Source organism: Scyliorhinus canicula, chromosome 13, assembly GCF_902713615.1.
Source record: "Scyliorhinus canicula chromosome 13, sScyCan1.1, whole genome shotgun sequence".
Taxonomy (NCBI): Eukaryota; Metazoa; Chordata; class Chondrichthyes; order Carcharhiniformes; family Scyliorhinidae; genus Scyliorhinus; species Scyliorhinus canicula.
Genome location: NC_052158.1, coordinates 144,934,413 through 144,961,205, shown reverse-complemented (window position 1 = coordinate 144,961,205; position 26,793 = coordinate 144,934,413). Strand labels below are relative to the sequence as shown.

Below are 26,793 nucleotides of genomic sequence, written 5' to 3'. Positions count from 1 at the left end.
GTTGGCCTGCCTGTTGCTGGTTTTCTCCCTGTCTGGTGGAATTCCGCAGGCAATTCCTTTTTATGTGACCTGTCTCCCCGCACCCCCAGCACACACCTGGAGGGCCAGGCAGTGGTCCCTGTCTCGGAGTCTGATAATTAACCTGTCCCTGTCCTCTCTGATTCTGAAAGGGTGGCCTACCACTTCCCTGTCTTTTCCCATTTTTATTCCAGTCAGTCTGATTTTGTAGGGCGTATTGGTTTTGATAATTTAGGCTGTGGGCTTCTGGGTTTATGGGCAGTGGGAAGGCAGAAATGTTATAGGTTACGATGGGCTGGCCTCCATCTCCGCTTCCCCCTTTTCTCGTCTTTCTGCCTCTTTGCGCCTTTTCCCACATGTTTCCTCTATGCTTCTTCTTCTTTCTCTTTCCTTTCTGCTGGCTTTGACCCTCTTTCCTTCTATTTTTCCCTGTGACGCCTCACTTTCACCCTCGCAAGGATCAGGACTTGTTTTTCCCTCATCTTTTCTTCTATCATTCTTTCCCTCCTCTTCTCGTTCCTTTTCCTTTTCCATTCCCTTTTTTGCCCATTCCAAAAGGTCTATTACATTTACTTCGTCCTGCAACTGCTTTCTCCTTCGGCTTAACTCATCCAACTCCTCTTCTGTTTTCCTCGTCTCTTCCTCTACACCTTGTTTCTTTTCTAGCTCCCTTTGTTCCCAATCCTCCGTCGTCATCTGTTTTGTATCAAATGCTCCCTCAAAATTCATCGTGCCTGATATAACTGGGTACAGTCCCGTGGAACCCTGTTCCTCTGAGTATGGGGACGGGGCTACATTTGGATCTTCTAATTTTGCTTTTTCCTGAAGTTGCACTGGCATTTGCATCCATATTTCCCTCCATGCCCTTCTCCTTTCTTTCCCTTCCTTTTCAAACAATGCCAGTATCTCTAGTTCTTTTTCTCGCTTCTCCTTTCTTTTCTTAGATTTATCTTTTATTTTATAGTTCTTTATCATTCCCTTCTGGTCCTCACATCTCTCTACGCACCATGTGCCTTCCTCCGGCCACGGTGTATTAGTTTTACTTGTTCTTTTGGCCCATTTTTTAGAAACGTGTTTTATGTCTCCCCTGAGGGCTGGGAATTTATCCCCTAATGTTTCCACTGGTGTTTTAATTTGGTGTGCCATTACTTGTCTTTTCGGATTACTGTCACAATTTTTATCACTTAATCCGTCAGAGTTGGGTGTTACAGTGATTATTACTTGCTGTGTCGTTTTTCCGTGTTCAGTCCCCTGTTTACCTTTCTCTTGGGTTTCTCTTGACAATATCTGTAATTCTAACCGGGGTCTCGATATCCACTTCCCCGTAGTCCCCTGTCCCGGCTCTATCTTCCTTTCCCGGGCTAGAGGGTAGTAGGTTTTTACGTGCTCGTCTATGTCTATAGAAACCCTATATCGATCAGATTCCTTTATTAATTTCCCTAGAGTTTCCAAGTTTATTTCGTCTATCCAATTCCTATCGGCTATTCTTTCCCACTTTACATACGGCCACTCGTTCTCTACCTCTTTTAAGTTAGTTATATGTGTAATTTTTCCCCAATCCAGTGTTGCTTCCGTTTTTATTATTATCCCGTCTTAATCCCCTAACTAATCTTCCTTCCCAATCGATTATACCCCTCTTTCCGCTAGGCGGTTTTGTCAGTGTGACCTTTCCACGTTGTTAGTTATTACCCTACCTGTGTTCCGACTCTCCTTCTTATTTCTGTCCTCCACGCTGCTGTCTCAGACCAGTTTGTTCAAATTGGTCTTTTACTTTCTCTATCCTAGCTGTTAATCCCCCCCTCCGGGGTTAGGTTCCCCTCCTATGCTTTTGACTACCGTATTAGGTCAGAGAGTGATCTCTCACTGATCTCTCTCCCTCTCGGTTGACGTCTCTTACCCGAGGTCCTGGGTAGGTTTGGACTGGCAGATTTTCCCCACACTTACTCTCTTCTGGGCAAGTCGTATCCTGGAAAAACCCGCTCCAAACCGGTTGACTTAACCTAATTGCATTACCTTAGCGTTCGGCCTTTTTCTCGTCTCCCTTTTTACCCACTCACAGACAATACAGTATTCACAGTGCGCTTTGCATGCAAAACTCTACTCTTCAGATCAGTTTCAGTCTCTCAAAACTATTTTACCCAATTTGGTTTTAGTCACGCAGGATATCTTTGTGGTTGGGGAGATTCAAGACCAGCAAAGAGCTGAGTGCGCCGGGCCTCGAGATCCCTTTTCTGACAACAAGGATTTACGTGCAATACAAATCTGCTTACCTTGCTGTCAGAATGCCGGCTTTGGGATGTCCAGCCCCGGTCGGACCTTCGCCTCCGCCACTCCTTCCAGATGCTTTTCTGGGCGATCTCTCACCAACCCTGCTCGCAGCGCCAATTTTGTCGTGGTTCCCCAGGACGACAATTTGTTTGTACCTATTCAAATATTAAAACACAGAGAGTCTGAGGAGCGATCTTCCAAGCAGTGAACTTTATTTTCTTAGCATGAGAAAAACAGAGCTGAGATTGTCCGGAGCAATCTAAAAAAGCTTCAGGGCTTACCGCCTTTTATGTTCATTTTAACCCCATGATGCAAGCTCTTATCTTAATTTACAGCCGTCTTATCTGCTTTCCTTACTTTGGCCACTATTGTTTACATTAAGCCTCTCAGCCTAGCAGCCATAAGTCAGTTCTTATCTCATCTTTGTCTAAACTTTCTTCTTGTGAAACAGACAGTTCTGCGGACCAAGGCCGAATGTATACAAAAACAGACTCCTTTATAGCCCTTATTTATGGGCAACCATTTTAGTTAAGCCCTGAGCTGTTCATTGTTCTTCCAAGTGACTGTTTGTATTTTAAATGCTATTTCTCTGGGTCTGCTGCTTTAATCATATTAACTATACTTGATTACATTAGGTCACACAAAGTTATCCTGAGTTCACACTCATCTCAATACTCACCTAAATCTACTTTATCATTTCACTAAAACCTATGATTCTAAACTTGGTACCTAACTCATACAATATCCAGTACAAATTCCCTTACAAGGGCGGGGAGGTTGGGGTGGGGGTTGGAGGGCGGGGAGGTTGGGGTGGGGGTTGGAGGGCGGGGAGGTTGGGGTGGGGGTTGGAGGGCAGGGAGACGGGGTGGGAGGGCGGGGAGGGCGGAGGGGGGTGGGAGCGTGGGGAGGGGGGGTGGGAGGGTGGGGCTGGGGGGGGAGGGTGGGGTGGGGCTGGGGGGGAGGGTGGGGTGGGGGTTGGAGGGCGTGGTGGGGAGCGGGAGATTGGAGTGGGGGTTGGAGGGCGGGGAGGGGGAGGTTGGGGTGGGGTTTGGCGGGGTGGGGAGGGGGAGTTTGGGGTGGGGGTTGGAGGGCGGGGAGGGGGAGTTTGGGGTGGGGGTTGGAGGGCGGGGAGGGGGAGTTTGGGGTGGGGGTTGGAGGGCGGGGAGGGGGAGTTTGGGGTGGGGGTTGGAGGGCGGGGAGGGGGAGATTGGGGTGGGGGTTGGAGGGCGGGGAGGGGGAGTTGGGGGTGGGGGTTGGAGGGCGGGGAGGGGGGAGTTGGGGGTGGGGGGTGGAGGGCGGGGAGGGGGAGTTTGGGGTGGGGGTTGGAGGGTGGGGGTTGGAGGGGAGGGGGAGATTGGGGTGGGGGTTGGAGGGCGGGGAGGTTGGGGTGGTGGTTGGAGGAGGGGGGGTGGGGGTTGGAGGGTGGGGTGAGGGTGGGGAGGGGGAGATTGGGGTGGTGGTTGGAGGGCGGTGAGATTGGGGAGGGGGGGTTGGAGGGCGGGGGGGTGGGGGTTGGTGGGCGGGGGGGTGGGGGTTGGAGGGCGGGGGGTGGGGGTTGGAGGGCGGGGGGGGGGGAAATTGGAGAGCGGGGGGGGGTGGTGGTAGGGAGATGAGCGGGGGAGATTGGGGTGGGGGTTGGAGGGCGGGGGAGGAGGAGATTGGGGTGGGGGTTGGAGGGCAGGGAGGGGGAGATTGGGGTGGGGGTTGGAGGGCGGGGAGGTTAGGGTGGGGGTGGGGGTTGGAGGGCGGGGAGGTGGGGGTTGGAGGGCTGGGAGGGGGAGTTTGGGGTGGAGGTTGGAGGGAGGGGGAGTTTGGGGTGGGGGTTGGAGGGTGGGGAGGGGAGGGGGAGATTGGGGTGGGGGTTGGAGAGTGGGGAGGGCGGGGAGGTGGGGGTGGGAGGGCGGGGAGGTGGGGGTGGGAGGGCGGGGAGGTGGGGGTGGGAGGGCGGGGAGGTTGGGGGTGGGTGGGAAGGGGTGGGTGGGGAGGGGTGTGGGTGGGGAGGGGGGGCGGGGAGACGGAGGTTTGGGCGGGGGTTGGAGTGTGGGGAGGGGGCAGTTTGGGGTGCGGGTTGGAGGGTGGGGAGGTGGAGATTGGAGTGGGGGTTGGGGAAGGTTGGGGTGGGGGTTGGAGGGCGGGGAGGTGGGGGTTGGGGGAGTTTGGGGTGGGGGTTGGAGGGCGGGGAGGTGGAGATTGGGGTGGGGTTGGAGGGGGAGGTTGGGGTGGAGGTTGGAGGCCGGGGAGGTGGAGATTGGGGTGGGGGTTGGGGGGGGGGGTTGGAGGTCGGGGAGGTTGGGGTGGGGGTTGGAGGGCGGGGAGATTGGGGTGGGGGTTGGAGGGCGGGGAGATTGGGGTGGGGGTTGGAGGGCGGGGAGATTGGGGTGGGGGTTGGAGGGCGGGAAGATTGGGGTGGGGTTGGAGGGCGGGGGTGGGGTTGGATGGCGGGGGGGTGGGGGCGGGGAGATTGGAGGGCGGGGGGGTGGTGGGGAGATTAGAGGGCGGAGAGGGGGAGATTGGGGTGGGAGGTCGGGGAGGGGGTGATTGGGGTGGGAGGTCGGGGAGGGGGAGATTGGGGTGGGAGGTCGGGGAGGGGGAGATTGGGGTGGGAGGGCGGGGAGGGGGAGATTGGGGTGGGAGGTCGGGGAGGGGGAGATTGGGGTGGGAGGGCGGGGAGGGGAGATTGGGGTGGGAGGTCGGGGAGGGGGAGATTGGGGTGGGAGGTCGGGGAGGGGGAGATTGGGTGGGAGGGCGGGGAGTGGCGATTGGGGTGGGAGGGCGGGGAGGGGGCGATTGGGGTGGGAGGGCGGGGAGGGGGCGGTTGGGGTGGGGGGCGGGGAGGGGGAGATGGGGGTGGGGGGGCGGGGAGGGGGAGATTGGGGTGGGGGGCGGGGAGGGGGAGATTGGGGTGGGGGGGCGGGGAGGGGGAGATTGGGGTGGGGGGCGGGGAGGGGGAGATTGGGTGGGGGGGCGGGGAGGGGGAGATTGGGGTGGGGGGGCGGGGAGGGGGGGATTGGGGTGGGGGGGCGGGGAGGGGGAGATTGGGGTGGGGGGGCGGGGAGGGGGAGATTGGGGTGGGGGGGCGGGGAGATTGGGGTGGGGGTTGGAGGGCGGGAGGGGGAGATTGGGTTAGGGGTTGGAGGGCGGGAGGGGGAGATTGGGTTAGGGGTTGGAGGGCGGGAGGGGGAGATTGGGTTAGGGGTTGGAGGGCGGGAGGGGGAGATTGGGTTGGGGGTTGGAGGGCGGGAGGGGGAGATTGGGGTGGGGGTGGGAGGGCGGGGAGATTGGGGTGGGGTGGGAGGGCGGGGAGATTGGGGTGGGGGTGGGAGGGCGGGGAGATTGGGGTGGGGGTGGGAGGGCGGGGAGATTGGGGTGGGGGTGGCGAGGGCGGGGAGATTGGGGTGGGGGTGGGAGGGCGGGGAGATTGGGGTGGGAGGGCGGGGAGATGGGGAAGGGAGGGCGGGGAGATGGGGTGGGGGTGGGAGGGTGGGGTGGGGGTGGGAGGGCGGGGAGATTGGGGTAGGAGTTGGAGGGTGGGGAGGGGGAGATTGGGGTGGGGGTTGGAGGATGGGGGTAAGGAGGTTGGGCGGGGTGAAGGAGGGGGGGGCGGGGGTGAAGGAGGGGGGGGGCGGGGTGAAGGAGGGGGGGCGGGGTGAAGGAGGGGGGGCGGGGTGAAGGAGGGGGGTGGGGGAGTGGGTTGAAGGAGGGGGTGCAGGGAGGGGAGCAGAGGGGGTTGCGGGGGAGCAGAGGGGGTTGCGGGGGAGCAGAGGGGGATGCGGGGGAGCAGAGGGGGATGCGGGGGAGCAGAGGGGGGTGCGGGGGGGAAAGGAAGGAGGTGCGGGGGGGAAAGGAAGGAGGGGGTGCAGGGGGGGTGAAGGAGGGTGGTGCGGGGGGGGGAAAGGAGGAGGGTGTGGGGGGAAAGGAGGGGGTGCAGGGAAGTGGGGGGGAAAGGAGGAGGTGCGGGGGTGAGGAGCGCGATTTGGGGCAAGGAGGGCGATTTGGGGCGGGGAGGGCGAGGGGGGGAAGGAGGTCGATTTGGGGAGGGGAAGGAGGGCGATTTTGGGGAGGGGAAGGAGGGCGATTTTGTGGGAGGGGAAGGAGGGCGATTTTGGGAGGGGAAGGAGGGCGGTTTGGGGAGGGGAAGGAGGGCGATTTGGGAGGGGAAGGAGGGCGATTTGGGGAGGGGAAGGAGGGCGATTTGGGGAGGGGAAGGAGGGCGATTTGGGGAGGGGAAGGAGGGCGATTTGGGGAGGGGAAGGAGGGCGATTTGGGGCGGGGAGGGGAAGGAGGGCGATTTGGGGCGGGGAGGGGAAGGAGGGCGATTTGGGGCGGGGAGGGGAAGGAGGGCGATTTGGGGCGGGGAGGGGAAGGAGGGAGTTTGGGGAGTGGAGGGAGGGGGGTTTAAGTGGTTGATATTCAGAGCTGGCTCTGCAGCGAGTCGCAAATAGAGGTATGCTGTCAAACACTAAAACAGCACACCTTTTAATGTATTTAAGCATAGCAACAGTTATATCGATCTGTATGGTGCAAATAAGGCGACATTTGGAAGAGGCAATATCTCAAACTTACAAGGAAGGAGAAGAAGGGGAATGTTTCGTTTTTGTTACTGTAATGAACCGTTCGTTTGTCTAATAAACCATTTTTGTGGTTCAGTTATAGGAGAATTCTGCCGAATTGCCGTGGAGTTTTTGAAGAAAGGCTCAAATCCCAAAATATTTGAAGGAGCGGCAAGTATGTAATTATGAGCAGCTTTTAATCTGTGATCCTGTCTGTGGCAGTAGTCGTCTTTAACTCAGCAGAAATTCCCCTACCCACAGTCTGTGTTTTGAGGGAAGTGACTAGCTGTCCTGTTGCCCTGAATGAATGGTGGGAGGGATGAGGAGACTGCAGCTGCCTGTTTTTGTTCATCTGCAGCCTAACATGGTGACATGGTTTTCCCATGTAGCAAGTGAAACTATTAGATGCAGTAAGTAGGCTTCTAATTAAGTGTGCTTCTCTGGCTGATCTCGAGGGAGCTGGGAGTAAATGAACTAAACAGGAAGTACCACTGGCATCTGGAGCTGGGCATTGAGTTTGGAGCCACTAGATGCACATTGTGGGAATATATTATAACGTGCAAGTGTTATTAGGTTTTTAGTGCAGGATATTTAAGTGACAAGGGAATTTGTTGAGAATGGGACGTTCAGTAACATTACTGCATCCATTGCCACTTGTTCCTGTTTGAGGTGAAGTGACTGCCCTTGACATCAAGGCAGCATTTGACCAGGCATGTTGTCAAGGTGCCTGAGCAAAACTGGAGTCAAGGGGAATTGATGGAAAATTCTCCACTGGTTTAAGTCATACCTTTTTAAAATTTCAAAGTACACAATTATTTTTTTCCAATTAAGGTGCAATTTAAAATGGCCTATCCACCTAGCTTGCACATTTTTGGGTTGTGGGAGCGAAACTCAGGCAAACACTGGAGAATGTGCAAACTCCACACGGACTGTGATCCAGGGCCGGGATCGAACCGCGGTGCCGTGAGGTCGCAGTGCTATCCCACTGAGCCACACAACACAAAGATGTGCAGAGTAGGTGGTTTGGGTACGCTAAATTGCCCCTTAATTGGAAGAAATTAATCGGGTACTCTAAATTTATTTATTTTTAAAAAAATGTCTACTGCTGTGTTTCAAGAAGGCGGCTCACGATCACTACCACCTTTTTCAGCAGGACAGCGATGGTTACCTTGATGTGGAAATCCCCCATCCCTCATCATATTTTGCCCTAGTGTTGTGACGATGAAGTGTGTCAGATGAGTTATCAAACTATATGACATGACAGTAATCTGTGTGTGTGGAATGTAACGCACAGGACTTTTCCCATTTTTTTCCGTAGGGAAGCTGAGCGTGAGCACTGAAACTGTACAGCATGGAGTTGAGGGATTGATGTACTTGCTCACGGAGAGCTCCAAGATGATGGTAAACAAATTAGTTTATCTGCATATCCTTTTGCGGTTAGAAACATAGAAAAATAGAAGCAGGAAGTGACCTTTCGGCCTTCGAGCCTGCTTTGCCATTCATTTTGTTGGCTGATCATCCAAATCAGTAACCTGTTTCCCCCCTTTGCCCCCATACCCTTTGATCCCTTTTTTAAAAAAAAATATTTTTATTCTCCTTTTTCACAATTTGTCTCCTGAATTTACACCCAACAATCAATAACCAACAACAAATATCTCAAACCCCATAACAGTAACAACGATCCCATCCTCCCACCGTGCCCCAGACATCAGCCCGCATGTTAACATAAACAAATGACAAAGAAAAAAAAAGGAATCAGGGATTACCCATAGCCATCTTCAACATACACAGCCCCCCCCCCCCCCCCCCCCCCCAAACTAATGTTCGATGTTATCCAGTTCTTGAAAGTGTATAATAAATAGTGCCCATGACTTGTAGAATCCCTCCGAGCTTCCCCTCAGTTCGAACTTAACCTTCTCAAGGGTCAAGTATTCTAACAGGTCCCCTCGCCAGGGCACAGGGTGGAGAGGCCGCTCTCCAACCCAGCAGGATCCGCCTTCGGGCGACCAATGAGGCGAAGGCTTTGATATCTGCCTCCCAACCCTGGCTGATCCGACACCCCGAATATGGCCTCCCGAGGACCCGGGTCCACCTTGGAAATTACCCTAAACACTTCCTTCCAGTACTCCCCAAGCTTTGGACAGGACCAAAACATATGAACGTGGTGAGCGGGGGCCCCCCCTCAACGTTCACACACATCTTCTACCCCTTCAAAGAATCGGCTCATCCTTGCCCTCGTGAGGTGTGCCCTGTACACCACCTTCAGCTGTATCAGCCCCAACCTTGCACACGAGGTGGAGTAATTCACTCTCCAGAGCATCTCACACCAGACCCTCCCTATAACCTCTCCCAATTCTTCCTTCCACTTCGCTTTGACCCCCTCCAGTGGTGCCTTATTCTTTTCCAACATAGCTCCATATATCGCTGACATTGTCCCCTTCTCCAGTCCACTTGCCGCTAACACCTCCTCCAACAACGTGGAGGCCGGTTCTCCGGGAAGCTCTGTGTCTCCTTCCTGGCAAAGTCCTGAACCTGCATATACCTAAACACTTCTCCCTGCTCCAGCCCATACTTCGCTTCCAGCTCCCTCAATCCTGCAAATTGACCCCGAGGAAACAAATCTTTTAGAGTCTTAATCCTCTTCCCATTTCCGAAAGTTTCCGTCCCACCTCCCTGGCTCAAATCTGTGGTTCTCCTGGATCGGCATTTCCCTCGACCCTGCCCCCAACCTGAACTGTTGGCGAAACTGCCTCCAGATTTTCAATGAAGCTATTACTACCGGACTCCCTGAGTATTTCCCCGGAGCTATCGGGAGCGGGGCCGTTGCTAGTGCCTTCAGCCCCGACCCCCTGCACAAACTCTCCTCCATTCTGACCCACTGGGAATCAACCCCTCTGACCCAGCTCCGCACCTTCTCCACATTCGCCGCCCAGTAGTAGTACATCAGGTTCAGGAGACCCAAACCCCCTGCCTGCCTTCCCCTCTGTAGCAGCACCTTCCTCACTCTGCCCTTTGATCCCTTTAACCCCAAATGCTATATCTAACTCCTTGAAAACGTGCAATGTTTTGGCCTCAACTACTTTCTGTGGTAACATACAAGTGTGACCGCACCTGTTTACAATATATATTAATGACTTAGAGGAAGGAAGCGAATGTATTGTAGCCAGATTTGCAGACAACGCAAAAATAGGTGGAAAGGCAAATTGCGAGAGTTGTAAACAATTTGCAAAGAGATATTGATTGGTTAAGTAAGTGGGCAAAATGTTGGCAAATGGAGTCTAATGTGTGAAAATGTGAAATTGTCCATTTTGGAAGGGAGAACAAAAGAATAGTATTATTTAAATGGAGAAAGTTGCAACACATACTGCAGGTAGTCAGGAAGACTAATGGATGTTGACCCTTATTTAAAGGGAGTTGGAGTGTAAGAGTGGGAAAGTCTTGCTGCAAGGAAGTTAGACAAAGGAGAACCAGTGGACGTAATTTATTTAGATTTCCAGAAGGCTTTTGACAAGGTGCCGCATAGGAGATTGTAAGAGCCCATGGTGTTAAGTAGAAGATCCTGGCATGGGTAGAGGATTGGCTGACTGGCAGAGAGTGGGGAAAAGGGGTCTTGTTCAAGGTGGCAGCCAGTAACTATTGGTGTGCCTCAGGGCTCTGTGCTGGGGCCACAACATTTCACAATATACATTAATGATCTGGAAGAAGGAACTGAAGGCACTGTTGCTAAGTTTGTAGATGATACAAAGATCTGTAGAGGGGCAGGTCGTATTGAGGAAGCAGGGGGGCTGCAGAAGGATTTGAACAGGCGAGGATAGTGGGCAATGAAGTGGTAGATGAAATGCAATGTGGAAAAGTGTGAGGTTATGCTCTTTTTAGAAGGAGAAATTTAGGCATAGACTATTTTCTAAATGGGGAAATGCTTGGGAAATCAGAAGCACAAAGGGACTTGGGAGTCCTTGTTCACTATTCCCTTAAGATTAAAGTGCAGGCTCAGTCGGCAGTTAGGAAGGCAAATGCAATGTTAGCATTTATATCAAGAGGGCTAGAATGAAAGACCAGGGATGTACATCTGAGGATGTATCAGGCTCTGGTCAGACCCCATTTGGAGTATTGTGAGCAGTTTTGGGCACTGTGTATCTAAGGAAGGAGGTGCTGGCCTTGGAAAGGGTCCAGAGGAGTTTCACAAGAATGATCCCTGGAATGAATAGCTTGTCGTATGAGGAACGGTTGAGGACTTTGGGTCTGTACTTGTTGGAGTTTAGAAGGATGAGGGGGGATCTTATTGAAACTTAGAGGATACTGAAAGGTCTAGATAGAGTGGATGTGGAAAGGATGTTTCCACTTGTATGAAAAGCTAGAACCAGAGGACACCATCTCAGATTAAAGGGACGATCCTTTAAAACAGAGATGAGGAGGAATTTCTTCAGCCAGAGGGTGGTGAATCTGTGGAACACTTTGTCGCAGAAGGCTGTGGAGGCCAAATCACCTGAGTGTCTTTAAGACAGAGATAGATGGTTTTTGATTAATAAGGGGATCGGGGGTTATGTGGAGAAGGCAGGAGAATGGGGATAAGAAAAATATCAGCCATAATTGAATGGCGGAGCAGACTCGATGGGCCGAGTGGTCTAATTTTGCTTCTATGTCTTATGATCTAACTGTAGAAGATACTAATGAGACCACATCTGGAGTATTGTGAGCAGTTTTGGTCCCCTTATTTATGGAAAGATAGTATTTAATTGGAGGCGGTTCAGAGGAGGTTCACTCGCATGATACCCGGTATGGAGCAATTGTCTTATGAGAAAAGGTTAAACAGGTTGGGACTCTACTCTTTGGAATTTAGAAGAATGAGAGGTGATCTCATTGAAACATAGGATTCCTAAGGGGCTTGTCAGGGTAAATGCTGAGAGGATGTTTCCCTCATGGGAGAGTCTAGTCCCAGAGGGCACAGTGTCAGAGTAAAGGGGTGCCCATTTAAGACTGCGATGAGGTGGAATTTCTTCTCTCAGGAGGTTGTAAGTCTTTGGAACTCCTTTCCACCGAGAACTGTGGAGGCAGAGTCCTTGTGTATATTTTAAGGCTGAGATCGATTGATCAGTAAGGGAATCTAATGTTACGGGGAAAGGGCAGGAAAGTGGTCGAGAGGAATGTTGGATTAGCCCTGATCCTAATGAATGGTAGCCATGATGTGGAGATGCTGGCGTTGGACTGAGGTGAGCACCGGTATGACAACACCAGGTTAAAGTTCAACATGTTTAGGGCAGCATGGTGGCGCAGTGGGTTAGCCCTGTTGCCTCACGGCGCCGAGGGCCCAGGTTCAATCCCGGCTCTGGGTCACTCTGTGTGGAGTTTGCACATTCTCCCCGTGTTTGCGTGGGTTTCGCCCCCACAACCCAAAGATGGGGTAGCACGGTAGCATGGTGGTTAGCATAAATGCTTCACAGCTCCAGGGTCCCAGGTTCGGTTCCCGGCTGGGTCACTGTCTGTGCGGTGTCTGCACGTCCTCCCCGTGTCTGCGTGGGTTTCCTCCGGGTGCTCCGGTTTCCTCCCACAGTCCAAAGATGTGCGGGTTAGGTGGATTGGCCATGATAAATTGCCCGTAGTGTTCTAAAAAAAAAGTAAGGTTGGGGAGGGGTTGGGTTACGGGTATAGGGTAGATACATGGGTTTGAGTAGGGTGATCATTGCTCGGCAAAACATCGAGGGCCGAAGGGCCTGTTCTGTGCTGTACTGTTCTATGTTCTATGTGCAGAGTAGGTGGATTGGCCACGCTAAATTGCCCCTTAATTGGAAAAAATTAATTGGGTACTCTAAATTAAAAAAAAAAAAGTTCAACATGTTTGTTTCAAACACTAGCTTTTGGAGCACTCCGAAAGCTAGTGTTTGAAACAAACATGTTGGACTTTAACCTGGTGTTGTAAGATTTCCTACTAATGAATGGTGGAACAGACTCGAAGGGCTGTTCCTATTTCTTATGGCAACGTGAGTCCGGTTTAGCATTGAATGATTTCCTTGACTAGTTTAAATTGAAGAAGGGATTGGAGAGGAAAAGTCTGTTTCTTCCCCATTTTATTTGCTGTGGTGTTTTGCCCCTCCTAGGTGAAGATGTGACTGGAGGGGTGGGAAGAGAAAATTAATTGTTGTGATATTCTGATCATTGTGAAAGCACGGCAGGTTTGCTGGACCAGCTCGCCTGTTGTACTGCTTGGGGTGGAAGGCATTAGTGATGATTTTATTTTCCTTTTAATATTGAGAGGTAAGAGACAAAAGTTGATGCAACAAAATTGTTGACTCTGGTGAAAGGGCTCAAAACACCAGAAAACGGGTGGCACGGTGGTTAGCACTGCTGCCTCACGGCTCTGAAGACCTGAGTTCGATCCTGTCCCCGGGTCACTGCCCTTGTGGAGTTTGTATGTTCTCCCTGTGTCTGCGTGGGTCTCGCCTCCACAACCCAAAGCTGTGCAAGCTAGGTGAATTGGCCACGCTAAAGTGCCCTTAATTGGGGGAAAAACAGAATTGGATACCCTAAATTTATTTATTTTTAAACATCAGAAGACATATATTTAAAAAAAATAAATTTACAGTACCCAATTCTATTTTTTTCCCCAATGAAGGGGCAATTTAGCTTGGCTAATCCACCTTTCCTGCGCATCTTTTTGGATTGTAGGGATGACACACACACTCACAGGCAAATGTGCAAACTCTACACGGACGGTAACCCGGGGCCGGGATCGAGCCCAGGACCTTGCGCTGTGACAGCAGTGCTAAACCACTGCTCCACCAAAAAGAGGAGTATTAAGAATTCATAGATTAGGAGTAGAAAGGAAAGTCAGACAGATAGAATAGCCGATTACCAAGTTACCAGCAAAGGTCACCATTTGCAGGTAAAGAGAGTTGTGAGATGTGGTGGATTGGTAAGCTTGGAACTTGTACTATGCTTCCAATGTGCAAAAATATCCCAATGTTTCAATCAAAAAAATGGATGCCAGACCAAATAAGATATTCGGAACAACAGACTAAACATTTTGTTATAAATGTGCTTTCCAGAAGCAAAGGAAAGGGTGTCAAGATGCATTTAAGCAGCAAATTTGCGAGTGTTGGCCATAGGTGGCTAAAGGCCTGGCTTCCACTGTTGTAGTGGAGGGAGGGGTCGATGGTCAGGACTCTGCTATACTCCCGACAGCCAGTTTGAGGGGAGAAAACAGAGCCTGTCTTGGAATAGGTTTATTCGCAGAGGGAAATGTTGCTAGGATAGATCTCCTGACTCCCCACCCACCCACCCGAGTCAGTGTCTCTTTGTAATCAATGCCCACCACCTATATGTGCTGACCCTCAATTGATGCAATTAACATCAGGGGAGCGGAGGTCAATTTGGAGGGTTTAGTGGTCATGGTGTGAATTACAGTCACAAATATGGGCAAATAAGCTTTTGTAGCTGCTTAAGAATTTTGAAATTTCAGGTGTTTGTCGAGAAGCTAATGCAAGACTGCATGGCCAGCAGTAATACACGAGTGGCACTTGGTGTATTGGGGAATTGCTGCAGAGTTTTGTGGGAAGGCACACGATTTAGACCTGTGTCTTATCCTTGGGGCAAATCTCAATAATCTTCCAGTATGCTACACCTTTTCGTTATCTTTCATAAGTTAACTTTTTTTCTTTGTCCTCTTTCATCAATTTTCTCACTTCCCAATCGCAGACATGAACTCCTCGCTGTGTTATATTGTTCATAGTAATGGTTGCTTTCCATCACCGTACCCCACGCTGGTGCCCCCCCTGCCCTGACTGATATCAGGCAACTTAGTACAGACTGTTGTTCCCTGTAAGCTGCCATACGTCAAATGAACAGGCGGCTCCCAACGTAAAGAATTTAGATGGAATATCGATTGATTCATTTACGTGTTCTCTGCATAAAAGCAGGTTCTGACCTCCTTGTCGTCTGATGCTTTGTCAGGTGCTTTGCACACTCAGGCTGGGCAAGGAGCTAGGTTCCAAGTCTACTTCAGCCATTGGCGATTGTCGTAACAATCTATCTGGTTACAAAGAACAAAGAAAATTACAGCACAGGAACAGGCCCTTCAGCCCTCCCAGCCTGTGCCGATCCAGATCCTTTATCCTATTTTCTATCCTGTTGCCTATTTTCCAAGGTCTACTTCTCTCTGTTCCCCACCCGTTCATATATCTGTCTAGATGCATCTTAAATGATGCTATTGTGCCTGCCTCTACCACCTCCGCTGGCAAAGCATTCCAGGCACCCACCACCCTCGGCGTAAAAAACTTTCCACGCACATCTCCCTTAAACTTTTCCCCCCTCACCTTGAAATTGTGACCCCTTGTAATTGACACCCCCACTCTTGGAAAAAGCTTGTTGCTATCCACCCTGTCCATACCTCTCATAATTTTGTAGACCTCAATCAGATCTCCCCATAACCTCTGTCTTTCCAATGAAAACAATCCTAATCTACTCAACCTTTCTTCATAGCTAGCACCCTCCATACCAGGCAACATCCTGGTGAACCTCCTCTGCACCCTCTCTAAAGCATCCACATCCTTCTGGTGATGTGGCGACCAGAACTGCACGCAGTATTCCAAATGTGGCCTAACCAAAGTCCGATACAACTGTAACATGACCTGCCGACTCTTGTACTCAATACCCCGTCCGATGAAGGCAAGCGTGCTGTATGCCTTCTTGACCACTCTATCGACCTGTGTTGCCACCTTCAGGTTACAATGGACCTGAACTCCCAGATCTCTCTGTACATCAATTTTCCCCAGGACTCTTCCATTGACCATATAGTCTGCTCTTGAATTAGATCTTCCAAAATGCATCACCTCGCATTTGCCTGGATTGAACTCCATCTGCCATTTCTCTGCCCAACTCTCCAATCTATCTATATTTTGCTGTATTCTCTGACAGTCCGCCTCGCCATCTGCAACTCCACCAATCTTAGTTTCATCTGCAAACTTGCTCATCAGACTACTTATACCTTCGTCCACATCATTTATGTATCTCACAAACAACAGTGGTCCGAGCACGGATCCCTGTGGAACACCACTAGTCACCTTTCTCCATTTTGAGACACTCCCTTCCACCACTACTCTGTCTCCTGTTGCCCAGCCAGTTCTTTATCCATCTAGCTAGTGCACCCTGAACCCCATGCAACTTCACTTTTTCCATCAACCTGCCATGGGAAACTATATGAAATGCTTTACTGAAGTCCATGTATATGACATCTACAGCCCTTCCCTCATCAATTAACTTTGTCACTTCCTCAAAGAATTCTATTAGGTTTGTAAGACATGACCTTCCCTGCACAAAACCATGCTGCCTATCACTGATAAGTCTATTTTCTTCCAAATATGAATAGATCCTATCCCTCCGTATCTTCTCCAACAGTTTGCCTACCACTGACGTCAAGGTCACATGTCTATAATTCCCTGGATTATCCCTGCTACCCTTCTTAAACAAAGGGACAAGATTAGCAATTCTCCAGTCCTCCGGGACCTCACCCGTGCTCAAGGATGCTGCAAAGATATCTGTTAAGGCCCCAGCTATTTCGTCCCTCGCTTCCCTCAGTAACCTGGGATAGATCCCATCCGGTCCTGGGGTTTTGTCCACCTTAATGCCTTTTAGAATACCCAAAACCTCCCCCGTCCTTATGCCAACATGACCTAGAGTATTTAAACATCCATCATGTCCCCCTCCTTGGTGAATACCGATGCAAAGTACTCATTAAGAAGCTCACTCATTTCCTCTGACTCTGCGCATAAATTCCCTCTTTTGTCTTGGAGTGGGCCAATCCTTTCTCTAGTTACCCTCTTGCTCCTTATGTACGAATAAAAGGCTTTGGGATTTTCCTTAAACCTGTTAGCCAAAGATATTTAATGACCCCTTTTAGCCCTCTTTATTACGCGTTTGAGATTTGTCCTACTTTCCTAATATTCCTCCAAAGTTTCATCAGTTTTGAGTCGCCTCGATCTTATGTATGCTTCCTTTTTCATTTTAGCTAGTCTCACAATTCCATCCGTCATCCACGGTTCCCTAATCTTGCCATTTCTATCTCTCATTTTCATAGGAACATGTCTGTCCTGCACTCTAATCAACCTTTCCTTAAAAGACTCCCACATTTCAAATGTGGATTTACCCGTAAACAGCTGCTCCCAATCCACATTCCCGAGCTCCTGCCGAATTTTGTTGTAGTTGGCCTTTCCCCAATTTAGCACTCTTCCTTTAGGACCACTCTCGCCTTTGTCCATGAGTATTCTAAAATTTATGGAATTGTGATCGCTATTCCCAAAGTAATCGCCGACTGAAACGTCAAAACACCTGGCTGGGATCATTCCCCAATACCAGGTCCAGTATGGCCCCTTCCCGAGTTGGACTATTTACATACTGCTCTAAATGTTCACTAATGTCCCTAAAGATGGGCAATCTGCACCCATACCTGATCTGGCCTACATGCGACTCCAGATCCACAGCAACCCACAGCAAAAGGGGAGGCACGGTGACACAGTGGTTAGCACTGCTATCTCACAGTTCCAGGGACCCAGGCTCAATTCCCACCTTGGGTGACTGTGTGGCGTTTGTACGTTTTCCCTGTGTCTTCGTGGGTTTAAGTCCAAAGATGTGCAGGATAGATGGATTGGCTATGCTAAATTGCCTTTGTGTCTAAAGTTTAGGTGGGGTTACGGGGAAAGGGTGGTTGAGTGGGTCTGTGTAGAGCACACTTTCCAATGGTCGGTGCAGACTCAATAGGCCCGATGGCCTCTTTCTGCACTGTAGGGATTCTATGATTCATAGAACATACAGTGCAGAAGGAGGCCATTCGGCCCATCGAGTCTGTACTGGCCCACTTAAGCTCTCACTTCCACCCTATCCCCGTAACCCAATGAACCTCCCCCTAACCTTTTGGACACTAAGGGCAATTTAGCATGTCCAATCCATCTAACCTGCACGTCTTTGGACTGTGGGAGGAAACCGGAGCACCTGGAGGAAACCCACGCAGAAACGGGGAGAACGTGCAGACGCCACACAGTGATCCAGCGGGGAATCAACCTGGGGCCTGGGCGCTGTGAAGCCACAGTGTTAGTCACTTGTGCTATCGTGTTGCCCAATGTGGTTGTCTCTGAAAGGCTTAGCTAGCCACGAAATGGGCAACAAATGCAGGTCGAGCCAGCAGCACCCACATTCTATGACCGGAAGAAAAGAATGGGAATCAAACCTGTGCCGTTGGTATCTTTCTGAACCAAATGGTAGCCATCTGAGTTAACCACACATTCCCCTCCCCCAGAATATTGATGCAGGTCAAGAATTAAAGCCTTCTGTAGTTTGCTTGGTTTGTCACTGAGTTAATCTAGCTGGGAGAGGGCTTTTGTGGATTGCTTTTGTAAATTTAACTACAACGTGCAATAACAAATATAACTTGTGGTTAGATTTCCGAGGTGGATTTCCAGGACTCTGTGCTTGTTTTGGGATTTCCCGAAGATCTAAATAAATTACTACTGCAGCTTTACCTGGATAATCGGAAAGAAATTCGGAGTATCCTGAATGAACTGGCCCCAGATTTCCCTCATTACCACAACTTAGAATGGAGACTCGATGTACAGGTAAAGAGTTTAGATGCCTTCTAAAGCCCAGTTATTTACACCATCTCGCATATGTTTTTCATACCTATGTATCTCTGTGCAATGAGATTTCTTTGTAAACTCAGTTATGCGCTCCCTTTATCAATTGTTTTCCGTGTTCATATCCTCTGTTCATATTCTCAATAGAATTAGGGCGGCGCAGTGGTAGCACTGCAGTCTCACGGCGCCGTGGTCCCTGGTTCGATCCCGGCTCTGGGTCACTGTCCGTGTGGAGTTTGCACATTTTCCCGTGTTTGCATGGGTTTCGCCCCCAAAACCCAAAAATGTGCAGGGTAGGTGGATTGAACACGCTAAATTGCCCCTTAATTGGAAAAAATGAATTGGGTGCTCTAAATTTAAAAAAAATATATATTCTCGACAGAATGGTCTGATCCATTGACTGCTCTGAACATGCAGATACCAACTAGTTAGCTGGAGTATTGGCAGGCATTACTCCTTCATGGAACTCCCTCATGGCAGGTTTTAAAGGGTTAGATTTGAGAACAGGTTGCACAAACATGGTTTGTGGGAAGGGGAAAGTAATCTTAAAGTTCGAGCTATGCTATTTCAGAATTAAAATCTGGGTGAACCTAATGGGCAATAAAAATCTGTAACTCCTTCCCAAAAAAGTGAATTGAAATTTTCAGAAGTAGAGATCAAAAGATTTAATTGGCTACGGGAATCAAGGGAAAATGAACTGTGGTAGGTATGATAAATCAACTTGATTTACAAATCAGCCATGAGTTATTGGATATGTTTGAAGGATTGCATTGTCAAATTGGGGCATATACTGCCACTTTCATGTTCGCATGCACCTAACACCACTTTGTACCGAGTTGTAATGTAGCTGCAGTGTTAGCTTGTGTCCCAATCTTCTATTCTCAGCTAGATCGCTTCAGCTAGGTCACATCTTAGAATAAGAGGTAGCAAATTTAAAACGGATTTGAGGAAAAAAACTACTTCTCCCAAAGGGTTGTAAATCTGGAATTCGCTACCCCAGAGTGCGGTGGATGCAGGGACAGTGAGTAAATTTAAGGAGGAGTTAGACAGATTTTTAATTGGTAACGGGTTGAAGGGTTATGGAGAATGGGCAGGACGGTGGAGTTGGGGCCAGGATGGGACCAGCCGTGATCACATTGAAGATGTTTAGGCTTGGGAGGATAAATTGCTGACCCCTGCTTCTAGGCCATGTGCTCTGGCTGATTTTTTCAATCCAGCTCTTGGTCTACAACATTGTAGGTAGCTGATGAGGAACATGTCCGTATGATAGAATAACGGAACAGACTCGATGGGCCAAATGGCCTAATTCTGGTCCTATATTTTATGAACCTAATTCCATAACTGACTGAAATATTTGCTAATTAATAAGTCTGTTTGTTGCTATCCCAGACTTTTATGTTGTCAAGGATTTGTAATTTGCAATGATTTCTCCATCCAGGTCATTTATGGAGATGAGAGAAATCAGGATTACCTCTTAATACTCCAATATTTGACTGCATGTGTCCTATTTTAAGACGTAGGTTAGGGCTAGAAGTAGGCTGTTCGGCCTATTGACTGGCAGAGCAGACTCAATGAGATCATGACTGATCTGATGTGATATTCCTCAACTCTACTTTCCCGTCTTATCCCCATAACCCTTGCTTCCCTTACTGATTAAAAATCTGTCCATCTCATCTCTTGAACATACTTAATGATCCAGCCTGTACAGCCCTCTGCGGTAAGGAATTGCACAGATTCGCTACCTTCTGAGGGATAAAATTACTCCTCATCTCTGACTTAAGTGGGTGACCCCTTACTTTGAGATTATGCACCCTAGTCCTGGACTCTGCCATAAGGGGAAACAGCCTCAACTCCGTCACAAATTCTGCACTGGGTTCCTATGCCTTTCATTTCGGATTGATCCTTGTCAAATGATTTCGGGAGATTGAAATAACCTCTCCTAGAGTGTTCTGCTATCTACATAATAAAAAATACTAGGAGACTTGTCGAGCGTGCCTTTGCGGTTCTAATACCCCAGTGTATCTGTCCAATAAACATCCATAGCAAAACTAACCATAATAAACTGATACGTTATTGAACTGGAAACAAAGGAATATTCATATTTCTGTTAGCTGGTTTTATGTACATGCAATGAGGTTCAGATGATACCAGACATTTGTTTTATATTTTTCTGTTAGTTGGCCAGTCGTGCCTTAAGGCAACAGATCAAACCGCTTTTGACCCTGAAACTGCACCTGGAACAGAATGGGCGTCGGAATGCCAATGTACTTCAAACTGACCCCGCCACCTTACTGCACCTAATCCGCAAGTTGGAGCAAGCGCTGGGTGAAATGAAGACGAACCATTGCAGAAGGATAGTGCGCAATATAAAATAGAGAAATAACAGCAGACTGGCAACGACTGGCGTTCCACATGCCAAATCGAGACAGCTGAACATTGGCCAATTTGGGATGTCCTATGTTGGGAGTCTCTTGTTCTGGTGGAACAACGCGTTGCTGTTTTGTGTGCAACGCAATCTTGGTTATTGGAAGCGTTTTGCAGAATGAGAGTCCGCTGTATAGTCTTTGTTCATTTGTAATGAGATACTTTGACACAGGAAATCAGTAACCTTCATGACTAATGTAAAACTGTAAGATAATATTATTAGCTGGAGCTTTCATGGCACACTGTAAAGTGCTTTACGTTGATTGTTGCCCATCATTAAGATCTGAGCTCCAGATGGTCTCTCACAAGTGCTTTGTTTTGACCAAATAAATGTTGCCTTGGATGAAAAGGGGCCCAGTTGGCGGGGTGGTGGTGTTGGGGGAGGGGGAATGCAGGGAGGATTAATTAATCGTACAAGGCAGCTAAAATTCACCAGAAGTGGGAAAAGAAAAGTAGATTGTGGATTGGGTGAAGACAAAATGCAGCAAGTAAACTGCTTACGGGACTGGAATGTACATACTGTCCTTTTATCTCTTGGGGTGTCAGGCTTCAATCAATGCCAAACTAACGAAAAAGGAAGTTTCTTTTGCAGCTGGTAGCTGCCAAGTCCTGTGTGTAACCCATTTGGGTTTCTGCCTGCCCAATGCATAGTATGCACTACAAAAGTGACGCTGAATTAGCATCCTTGCTGAGCAAGATGACATTTTTGACAAGAACTTGTGCAGTACTCTTCTGAAAGATGGGTTAAGACCATTTGTTGGGGTATATAAAGAGCCATACCCTGTAGCTGAGTGTGTTGATGTTTAAAAAGTAAAGAATGTTGGACTTGATATCAGTAATGCTCGATACCTTGGCCACGGTGAGAAAAAGTGAAGAAAACAATATGGCTGATGCAAAGCTCTGAATTTTGTAACACAATTAACAATTTAGCAAGACCATTTTGTTTTAAAGAACGTATTGAAGCTCGTCGCCAGGACACTTAAATGACATGCTTAGCTTTTGTTCAACTGTGATTCTTTTCTAACATAAATGAGCAGATTCATTGCGAGTGATTGGTAGATCATAATTACAAAAGGGTTCACTCATAGGGCAGCACGGTGGCGCAGTGGGTTAGCCCTGCTGCCTCACGGCGCCGCGGTCCCAGGTTCGATCCCGGCTCTGGGTCACTGTCTTGTGGAGTTTGCACATTCTCCCCGTGTCTGCGTGGGTTTCACCCCCCCACAACCCAAAGATGTGTAGGGTAGGTGGATTGGCCACGCTAAATTGCCCCTTAATTGGAAAAAATGAATTGGGTACTCTAAATTTAAAAAGAAAATATTAAAAAAAGGGGGTTCACTCATACACTCATGTCCAATTTCTAGGGCCCCTGCATTAAATTTGACAAGTTCAACTTTGTGTCCCAGTTCTGCTCCAACCCGAGATGACGTGAGGATGCTTTGTAAATCGAACGCAATATTTAATGTATCCCGGTGATTTTTAGGTCGGACTGTTAGCATTACTGGGGTCATATTTTCAGTTTGTTACAATTCAGATATCCAACTTTGGGTGGTTTACTACAGCCTCGTCAACAAACATATCGACTGTGCTTTGAGCCTGTTTAGTGCGCTTAATTTTGTTTTTGATTGCTCTAACATTTTGAACATTTTTTTCCAGACTTCTGAGAGAATTTCTTCCACCTTTTTCTTTCCCAAAGCCACTTCCCACCACCTCGTGATTTCTTTTGGCAACTTGGAAAACCGAGAACGGGTATAAAGAATGTTTCAATCTCTCCGCATCCGTTTGGTTCCATTGCCAGAGTGGGCGCAAGCACATCATGCTGTCGAAGCCACCTGGCTACATTATTCACCGTACTCCTTTCTGACATTGGAAAGAGATGGCATGGTCTTATTCTCTGCTGCACATGTAATCACACTTTCTGAGATACTTAATAACTGAAAATACTCCATTGGTAGAAATGTTATAAAAGAGGGATAAAGGTACACTTCCACTCAGTCACCCTTGTTATCCTGCTTGTTTGTTTGCAGCTATTGGTTTAAAAACAGACTGGAAATGGATATTTCTGGCAGAATTAATGGCCGTCACCTTCAGATAAATGGCGAATGCTGTTCACGTTTATTAATCTATTTTTTGGGGCGGCACGGTGGCACAGTGGTTAGCATTGCTGCCTACGGCGCTGAGGACCCGGGTTCGAATCCCGGCCCTGGGTCACTGTCTGTGAGGAGTTTGCACGTTCTCCCCGTGTCTGCGTGGGTTTCACCCCCACAACCCAAAGATGTGCAGGGTAGGTGGATTGGCCATGCTAAATTGCCCCTTAATTGGAAAAAATGAATTGGATATTCTAAATTTATAAAAAAAAAAAAAAAAAAAAAAAAAAAATTAATCTATTTTTTGTTGTTTGATAAGGCACGTTGTATTTAAAGTGCCAATTTTTGGCAGCTGCGAAGCATTGAATCAGGAAAATGAGGGATACCGAAGATTTAAGCATGCCTTCATCTCTTTTAACATTTATGTTGATGGGCCCATTCAGTAATTCCCAAGATAAGTATCCAAAAAGGTATTCTAACAAATAAAGCAAAATGGTTAAGTGGTCACAGTAAGGGCTGTTTCAGTAGGTATTTTGTAAGTTCGACCAAATGCACCCTTTTAACGGTTTCACTTTTCGAAAGAAAGTTCTGCAACTATTGATTTTTCTTCCTGCTCTTTTTTTTCCTGTTTCAATTGTTTTAGCTGGTGTTGTGCTATGACTTTCACGTGAGTTCTGTAAACTTCCCGTTCAGACTGTTCAATCATTCCAGTCAAGTGCAAGAAAATTGTGAAAAGATTTAGATTTTTAAAAAATGCTCCTTATGCAGTGGAATTGCCAAATAATTGTGCCAACCCAATATAGAGAACGTGGTTTAGTTTACACGCGATACCCAATTCCTCGCTCGGGTGCCTATATTCTTCTAAAAATTCCCAGTCTCAATAATTCATCTAACTAGAGTTGCAGTTTTGCTTCTGTTTACTTTTGAATTCAGTAAGAATTCTTACAACACCAGGTTAAAGTCCAACATGTTTGTTTCAAACATGAAACAAACATGTTGGACTTTAACCTGGTGTTGTAAGACTTCTTACTGTGCTCACCCCAGTCCAACACCGACATCTCTACATCATACTTTTGAATTGTCCTCCCATTCATATATTGAGCGAGAATAAAATTGCATAATACAAATCATATGCCACAAATCATGATAGCTACCAATTATTCAAAGTTACCTTACACGCTGTGCCTCAACTTTGCACTGCACCAGGGACGTGCTGTAATTTTAAATTCATTGCTGTACCAGATACAGTGAAACCTGCCTCGATCATCATGGTTCCCGTGGATCTGAAATTTTCGTGGAGAAAATGCTTGGACCTGAGAAGAAATGTTTCTGATGTATAACCGTTCACTGTTGAATTTAACTCTAATCTTTGTTTAAAATGTTTGCGTCGGAAACTTGTAAATTTTAGTTTGATGTTCTGGGTCACTTTTCGAAAGATGTGTTACACCTCTGAATATTGATGTCTGGTGACGCTTTTAAGCTAAAATAAGAATCCAGCAAAACACTGGCTGAGAAATGCTTTATCTGCAGTGAATTCCGTTGAGTGACTTTCCCGTGATCTTTAATCTAAAGGGAAGCTATCTGCCCAAATTGCTAAACTTAATAGGAACGAGCTGCAGGGTTCTGGAAACCTCAAACTTGTGCAAAAATACTAATCGATTTGTCGCACTTGACAAGCCTCTTAAACTGCGGTTTGGTGTGGCCATGTAGAAATTGGCAAACTGACTCCCACCGGTTTTTGACGTGTTATTGTTTCGTTCGTACACCATTAACCGAATGACCAGGCAAACTGAATACGCTTAATAACTCCATAATAGGAGGCTGAGGGGATCATTTGGAAGAAAGGATAAGTGTGCTTGAGGGTGTTATCAGTTGATGCGTAACGTTAATTGAGCTGATGCCTTATTTGTTACGAGTCTGGATATTTAACAGAAATATGTTTAAAGTATTCAAGAAAAGCAATGGGACTCTAATTTTGAGCTGGCTGGAGCTCCGATAATGCGTCTAAAAAATTTGGAATTAAATGTTTCTTTTTACTTTAAAAATTGCTACTATTCTTATTTGTATTTTTAAAAGAAAAAATAAATTGTATTTGTATAACACCATTCATTCTCTCAAATGTCCCAAAGTGATTTACCACAAAGTATTTTTGGACTGTAGTAACTATGGTAATATAGGAAACCAGGCAGGCAATTTGTGTACGCCAAGTGCCCATGAGCATCAATTAAATAAATTACTAGACATCTGTTTCAGGGGATAAATGATGGCTAAGACACCAGGCAAATTCTCCTGTTCCTCTTCGAAAGTAGCCTTGGAATCTTTTATGTCCATCTAAAAGGGCAGCCAGGCCTCTGTTAACATCTCATCCAAAACATTGCATCTGACATGACCTCCCTCGCTATTGCACTGAAGTATCAATCTAGATTAGTTCATCAAGTCTGAACCCTTCTGCTCAGTTGATGTGTGTGCTACCACAGCCACAGCGTTTGAAGTTCTACTTCAGCTGAAATAATTGGATATTATGCACACCTTGAAGAGAGATTGGGGAAACTGGGCCTGTATGCTCTAGCATTTCGAAGAATGAGAGACGATCTCATTGAAATTTACAAAATTCTGGGGCGGCACGGTGGCGCAGTGGTTAGCATTGCTGCCTCTCAGTGCCGAGGTCCCAGTTCCGATCCTGGCTCTGGGTCACTGTGTGGAGTTTGCACATTCTCCCCGTGTTTGCGTGGGTTTCGCCCCCCACAACCCAAAGATATGCAGGGTAGATGGATTGGCCATGCTAAATTGCCCCTTTAATTGGAAAAAATTAATTGGGTACTCTAAAGATTTTTGTAAGTTTAAATTTAAAGGGTCGACATGGTCGATGGATCTAAGATGCTTCCCCTGACGGGGGAGTGTAGAACCAGGGGACACAATTTCTTAAGGGGGTTGCCGCTGAGGACCAAATTGAGGAGAAATCTTTTTGCTCAGAGGGTTGTGAATCTTTGGAATTCTCTACCCCAGAGGATTGTGAAAGCTATTGAGTATGTTTCAACGTAGAGCTTGAAAGATTTTAAAATCCAAATGGCAAAAATGGGATTTAGGGGGGGGGGGCATGAAGTAGATGACCAACCATAATATTGAGTGGTGGAACAGAATCGATGGGCTGAATGGCCGACTCCTGTTTCTATGTTCCTACCATTAAATTGTACAGCAGGCTAGTGATTTTCATATAGTGCTCTCTGACTGAGCTATGAAATAAAATGTAATAAATCTGGTCATTTGTGGGCTAGCACTAGAATTGACCATAAAAGCTGCTAGAGTACTTCTAAAAACCCAATATGTTCACCCATGTTCTTCAGGTTAAAGAAAGACCATGTCCAGCTTGCCTGAACTATTGTGATTCCACTCATTAACAAAGCAATGGTAGATGTCAATAGTGCTATCAGGCAATACTTGCCAATAACCTTGCCATTGATCAGCTGGAGTTCCGCCAGAACATCTTAGTTCCTGATCTCGTTACAGTGAGGTAGAGTGACTTCTTGATATTAAGGCACTATTTGTGTGGCACAAAGAAACTCCACCAATCTATAATTGATGGGTTCAGTGGGGAAACTGGCTGGAGCCATACCAATCGCAAAGGAAGAGGCCCAACTTTTTTAGGCAAGGGAATAATTGCAAGAGTTTCTTGAGGCAGAGTCCTAACTCCAATCATCTTCAGCTACATCATCAATGAAATTATTTCTATGATGAGGTTGGAAATGGAGCTGTTTACTAATGATTGCACAGTTTTGTTTCATTTGTGGTCTTTAGGTAATGAATCACTCCATGGAGCCTCAGAGGAAGACC

At 47.9% G+C, this 26,793-nt stretch overlaps 1 protein-coding gene across 1 annotated transcript in view; it reads left to right on the top strand.

Moving 5' to 3' along the window:
- commd2 (COMM domain containing 2) overlaps positions 1-21,926 on the top strand; it is a 28,845-nt gene extending 6,919 nt beyond the window's left edge. The window contains exons 2-5 of the mRNA XM_038815517.1: positions 6,934-7,011; positions 8,155-8,237; positions 18,263-18,436; positions 20,632-21,926. Coding sequence (XP_038671445.1) covers positions 6,934-7,011; positions 8,155-8,237; positions 18,263-18,436; positions 20,632-20,829 — 533 coding nt within the window. The 3' untranslated portion in view covers positions 20,830-21,926. The remainder of the gene's footprint in view (positions 1-6,933; positions 7,012-8,154; positions 8,238-18,262; positions 18,437-20,631) is intronic.
- The last annotated feature ends 4,867 nt before the right edge of the window (positions 21,927-26,793 follow it).